At 48.9% G+C, this 6,543-nt stretch overlaps 1 protein-coding gene across 1 annotated transcript; it reads left to right on the top strand.

The window, feature by feature from the left end:
- The first annotated feature begins 1,692 nt into the window (after nucleotides 1-1,692).
- On the top strand, nucleotides 1,693-5,391 carry zic3 (Zic family member 3). Its single transcript, XM_033030319.1, has 3 exons — nucleotides 1,693-2,970; nucleotides 3,865-4,028; nucleotides 4,564-5,391. The coding sequence occupies exons 1-3, from the start codon at nucleotides 1,977-1,979 to the stop codon at nucleotides 4,744-4,746; spliced, it is 1,341 nt and encodes a 446-aa protein (XP_032886210.1). The 5' UTR covers nucleotides 1,693-1,976; the 3' UTR covers nucleotides 4,747-5,391.
- The last annotated feature ends 1,152 nt before the right edge of the window (nucleotides 5,392-6,543 follow it).

Below are 6,543 nucleotides of genomic sequence, written 5' to 3'. Positions count from 1 at the left end.
ACAAATTACAAAATAAAAACATAACGGATTCGAGCCGCAGGCGGCGGTTCCTGTTTATTCTCCATAATTCTCTCGTTCTGGGTCACTAAAACCGACAACGATCACATCCATCTACAAACACAGCCAATACACAACTCGTTCAACTTACTAAACCGCTCACCTTTACAACGCAAAAATCGTTTGAGGAATGAATTGCAAAAACTAGTTGTTTTTTTTAATCCGGTGGGCCGCCGGCGTTAAGGAAGTATTGCTAAACTATGCATGTTTTCTCTCTAAAAACATGTTTAATAAAGGAATATAATTATTTACCATTGGAAAGGACTCACCTCGTGGCTGTTTTCGCCTGTAAACCCGGTGACTGAGTGTACTGGGAGAACATGGGCTGGGGAACTGTGAGCAGCTACGCTGAACACTCAACTCTTTACAAAACTAAAAAAAAGGAAGTGAAGTTTTTTCCAAAGCACTGTTTGGGGATAAGAGCCGTCAAAGAAGCGAGTTATAAAGCTCGGCATGAAGCAGACTCTATGCATCCCTGAACTTGATCAGATTGTATGTTTCCTGCAGTGCGGCGCGGCTGTTCTGTGGAGACGGCTCAATAGCCAGCCTTTGCCTGGAAGAATCCCAGGCTATAGCAAGCCCACATCTTTCGCAGCCCTCCTTCTAAACACAGCTTATACCTTTTTTTTTGTATGTAGAATCGACACGGTGGAAATTGCGTCATAAATATTGTTACTGAAATGGAGTTTTCGGTAAAGGGGGTTTGATTATTTACAAGGGGCGATTCAACAAAACCAATAATAACATCAGAAAGGCAGATGTTTTTCCTGTGATATCGGGCCAGGTGGAAAAGTGTTGTGTTACACTGTCAAAAAAATATGCGTAACGAGTGTTATAAATAATAGTTAACTTCTAAACGCTCGTGTGAACAGAAACCTCCCGTGGAATCGGTGTGAACAAGACGCCGGCTCATAGGCTTCAGAGATTTCGTGCGTATTGTCGCTGAGAATCGCAAAACATTATTTGAAAAGGAAAGGGGGTTCTTATTTTAATGTTTCACTGGGGGGGGGGGGGGGGGGTGTAGCCAACACATGGGAATATGGGGGGGGGGGGGTGGAGGGGTGTAGCCAACACATGGGAATATGGGGTGGGGGGGTGTAGCCAACACATGGGAATATGGGGTGGGGTGGGGGGGGAATGTAACGAACACATGGGAATATGGGGGGGGGTGGGGGTTAATCCAGATTCAATATCTGCGACCGTCATTGAAACATCGGATATCTATCTTCTCGACTACTCTCCACGCTAACTGTTGTGTGTGGGTTTGATTGACGCAAGGGCTGTGCATTTGCCGACCTTTCCCAGTGTACAGATGGTCGGGGCGTACAAAGAGCGGATCGGCAGCGCCACCAGTTGCGCGCAATTAAGTCCAAATATCCAGCACATTTTAACCGCTGTTTCTGAAATTAAATGGAAGAGTAAGATGCAAATCGGGCTGAACTAGGCACAATTAATCAAGGGCGAGAACACGGAGGTGCCATACCTGTAAATAACCCTCCAGAATCAGCCAATCCTCGTCAAGAATCTGTGCGCCTTTTGCATTTTTAATAGCAGTTTGTGCCAGTCAACCGGGCCTCTTCCAATCCACACGCGGCCTGAGCCCCATGTGACGGCGAGGCTCTCTGCCTGCGATTGGCTTGTGCTGGGTTGCCTCTTGAGTTGGGTAGTGTGCTGGCTGGCGATTGAGTGATTGACTATCAGTGTGGGAACACCAGCCTATTGAACGGGAGGTGTCTGACTGTGAGCAACAATCACTCCTGCAGTTTGGGGCTTTTTTTTTCAACAGACCGAGCCCATCAAAAGGCGTTTCTAATGCAAAAGGACTGAGCCGAAACATTCTGCGAAGTTGCGGGTCCGCCGCGACCCCCCTCCCTCGCCACCTGCCTGCAACCCCCCGGCAGCCGGCGCGTATTGGGGAGATGGCGATGCTGCTCGACGGTGGAGCCCAGTTCCCCACCCTGGGGGTGGGTGCTTTCGGCAGCCCCCGGCATCATGACATGTCGAGCCGGGAGCCCACTCTGGGGCTCGGCGCCTTCTGCGACTCGCCGCATCCCGGAGCGTTCAAACTCAACCCGGGGGCTCACGAGATCTCGGCCGGACAGACTTCGGCTTTCACCCCTCAGGCATCAGGCTACGCTGCCGCCTTGGCTCCTCACGCCGGCCAGGTTTGTTCCTACGGCGGGACGCCGTTCAACTCCAGCCGGGAGTTCCTGTTCCGCAACCGGAGCGGCGCGATCGGAGAGTCCGGTCCCGCCGGCTCCCAGCACGGCCTTTTTGCATCGGCGTCCGCAGCGATGCACGGACCCCCGGGCATGGTCGACCCCCCGGGACACCTACTATTCCCTGGACTACACGAGCAACCCTCCAGCCACTCGTCGCCCGCTGGACACGTCGTGAACGGCCCGATGCGGCTCGGCTTGCAAGGGGACCTGTTCGGGAGAGGTGACCCTTACCGAGGCGTGGGCAACCCGAGGAACGAGCCCTACTCGGCCGCTCCGCTACACAACTACAGCCCGATGAACATGACGGTGGGAATGAACGTGGCGGGGCACCAGGGGCCCGGGGCTTTCTTCCGCTACATGCGGCAGCCCATCAAGCAGGAACTGCCCTGCAAGTGGGTGGAAGAGGTTCAGGCCAGTCGCGGCAAAAGCGCTTGCGAGCGGACATTCGGCAGCATGCACGAACTGGTGGCCCATCTCGCCGTGGAACATGTCGGCGGCCCCGAGCACTCTCCCCACATCTGCCACTGGGAGCACTGCCCCAGAGCGGGCAAGTCCTTTAAGGCCAAATACAAACTCATCAACCACATCCGTGTGCACACGGGCGAGAAACCCTTCCCCTGCCCCTTCTCCGGCTGCGGGAAAGTGTTCGCCAGGTCGGAAAACCTGAAGATCCATAAACGGACTCATACAGGTAAGGGGGGGAAAGCTGCGAGCGTTGGCAGCGCCCGTTGCTACTGTCCGACATCCCCAAGTTGCAGCAATCGGCTCTGTCCCCCTTCAAAGCTTCGCCCAGAAACACTTAGGTTTTACTCTCAGTTGCCCCAGTTAGTTGGCTTAATGTCTATACAAAACCTGTTCGAAAAACATTCATTTTCAGTGTGGAAAAAAATACGGGAGCCTTTCTCACTGACTGCCGGCGCCGCTAGGTTTTCCGAAGACAATTCTAAAGATGCGCGCGTTTGTCTTTTATTACCGCTGCTGCAATAAAAGAGGCCGCTTTTATTCCATTTATCGAGGATTAGAGAGAACCGTTCATTCTTCTCCCGGCTTGTGCCGCGCTCAGTAGGCTCCGCGCCGCTTGAAACAAGTAGAGCACTGTGCAGCACACGAGGCTATTTCGTTTTGGTTTTGAGCGAAGAAAAAAGATCAAAATAGCCGACGTCTTTATGCGAGGAACTATAATTTACCGAGAGATTGCACGCCATTTTCCAAGTCCTTTCCGCTTAAATTTGGGACAAACGCGAAGGTTTCAAACTTCAGTTTGGCTCGTAAACAAACAACTCAAAGCTTTGTTAAAACTAGCCTGACTGAGATTTATGCGCAAGATTATATTAAATTATTAATTTAAGTGAAAAAATTAATTGCAGAATAAAGGGGGTTATTAAACTGGAGTGGTTATTTCGTTGTTTAGATTTTGCTAGATTTCGTTGCTTTATGTTTTTGGTAAACTTGGTCTACATAGTCAACGGACTGGAAGAACAACTTCACCAGTTACACAATGTCGGCAGTTGCAGTCTCAACACAAGTCGACTGAAATTTCAGGCAATTCCTGACGGATACTTTTGTTGTTGTTGATTCCATGCAGGTGAGAAGCCATTTAAGTGCGAGTTCGAGGGCTGCGACCGGCGGTTCGCCAACAGTAGCGACCGCAAGAAGCACATGCATGTGCACACGTCGGACAAGCCGTACATCTGCAGGATGTGTGACAAGTCGTATACCCACCCCAGCTCCCTCCGCAAGCACATGAAGGTAACCGCCTGGACGTGGTTTTCCCCCCACAGTCACCCGACCATCTGCGCCACAATGTAAACGCATGGAACTGCACATAGACAGAACAAGATTGAGTAACTCAACGGGTCAGGCAGCATCTCTGGAGAAAAGATGCTGGCTTACAAAAAAATCACAAAGTGCAGGAGTAACAGATGCTGCCTGACCCGCTGAGTTATTCCAGCACTGTTTTAAAAAAAACTGTAAACGAGTATATTTTTCCCAGAGATGCTGCCTGACCCGCTGAGTTATTCCAGCACTGTGTTTTTAAAAAAAAACTGTAAACCAGTATATTTTTCCCAGATGCTGCCAGACCCGCTGAGTTACTCCAGCACTGTGTGTCCTTTTTTTCTCTATACTACAATGAAGTCTCAGGCAACTCCCCGGAGTGTTCTTTTTTAAAAAAAATGCAGATCGGTTCAAAGAGACCAAGTTCTGCCGGAGGGACTGGGGGAACAGGCGCGCCAGGAATTGTTTGGGAAATCCACTCAGCCGCCTTTCTGTTTTCTCGTTTCAGGTCCACGAATCTCAGGGTTCGGACTCGTCGCCTGCGCCGAGCTCCGGGTATGAGTCGTCCACTCCCCCGGCCCTGCTCTCATCCAACAGCGAAGACCCCAGGAAGAGCGGGGCACCGGGCGCTCAGCACAACCCCAGCCACAACCCGCCGCTACCCCCCAATTTTAACGAGTGGTACGTGTGATGGCCGGGGACTGGGGAGAAGGGTGCCGGCGCCTCGCCAACTCGGACCTGTTGAACCTTTGCCCGGCACAAAGCTGCCGATTGCAAGCGGCTGCGGTTGGCTCCGTTTTCAAGGCAAAAAAAATTGCCGATCGCCACCGAGAGCACATTTAGGATTTCAACCGATTGCATCGGCGCGTCAGAGGTGATGAATTTTGTTTGGTTGACTTAGCGGTATTTGTTGGTGGGGTGGGACGTCGCTATTCGCTGTGAATTCATGGCGTCTGCGAGGTAAAATCCAGACAGTCTTAAAAGAAAGTGCCAAAGTCCTGTTATGTCTTGAAGTTAAAACAATCCTTGTGAATGTATTTCCTGTCTGACTGGGTCAAAGTTGTAGTTGTGCCATGCTTATCGCGGGTCGCGCCGCCGTGTTACCCGCGCACATTGTGACAATTGAACGTTGCCTTTTTTTGTAACAACTACTTTCTGTAAATATACATATTCATGATGTCATATTTATCACTTTGTAATTTAATTGTCGATATTTACGTGACATGCTGAAACGATATTTATGATGAATTGTTTTCTAACAAACCCTATGTACAGTTTTTTTTGGAAAAGGAATTATAACAAAGTTAACATTAAACAATTTTCATTTACAAACGAAGGTTATTGTCTGTCCGATATTCAGCTACTCGGAGTGATTAAAACCAATCGGGGAATGTTGCCGGGATTTAACGCCCAAATCCTTGGGAAATTGGGTTTTAAACCGTTCAGGAAATTAATTCGTAATTAACATAAAACCACAGAACGTAAATCAGGGCCTTTAAAGGAAATTTAAAATAGCCAGTGATATCAATTAGATGGCGGTCGAATTAATGATGTTGGCGAGTGTGTGTGAATGAGGCTGATAGTGTAGGGGGAAGGGGCTCAGACGGAGATAATGTTGTGTTTCATCCGAAAAATGTTAGGTCAATATTTAATTGGTCCTATATTAGTGCCTTACAATTCGCGGCGGCTGCGTAAATCAGAGATCATCAATAAATCTCTGGTGACCTCTGTTTACTTGTAAGATTTCAACTTGACGTTTTTCCCTCTGAAGAGGGATGTATATTCAGGGCAAACATTTGTACGGCGAGAGACCACCGCCCGCCGCAGATTGTCACGTTTCCAGACGGATCACATTTGCCCGAAACTTCAATTGGTAAATGTAACTCCTACGCCTGTAAATGGAACAGTTTGTGGCCGGCAGACACTACACGTGTTTAGTGTTAAAACGTCAATCTTCAGACAGGCGAGTGCACAGATAATTTACGTTTCCAAAGAATTTAGTTGTATATGCAGAAGTGTTGGGATTTATAGCGTTTAACATCTACCCGTGCACGCTGCCGCTGAATCGGAAGACTGCAGGCCTCACTAATCCCTTTCACTGGAGACCAGCGATCGCCAATTCCACCGTGTGCCCTTCCTCCAACCTTCCTAATCGATAGTTACTATCACAATAATAACGCGTACGTAGATAATATATTTAAAGTTCGTCAAGGCGTGCGAGTGAATAATATAATTGTAGCTGTAGGCTTTGGAGTTTCTGAAGCAGGACATGGCTCTGTCGTCTATTAATTAAGATCGAGTACAAGATCACGTGGGACAGGTCTAACTGGCAGGAGAGATTAACTATAATATCGTGTTGACCTTGGGTGATTCCCGTGTTTTTAATATAAATTATAAAATCCCCACCTCGCGGTCGGCAAACGTCTGCAGGGATTTTCTAAGCTAAACCCATTGACTACAATATAAATAGCTCGTTCATTTCATTGAC

Source organism: Amblyraja radiata, chromosome 12, assembly GCF_010909765.2.
Source record: "Amblyraja radiata isolate CabotCenter1 chromosome 12, sAmbRad1.1.pri, whole genome shotgun sequence".
NCBI classification, from domain to species: Eukaryota; Metazoa; Chordata; class Chondrichthyes; order Rajiformes; family Rajidae; genus Amblyraja; species Amblyraja radiata.
This window is presented reverse-complemented; position numbering and strand designations above follow the sequence as displayed.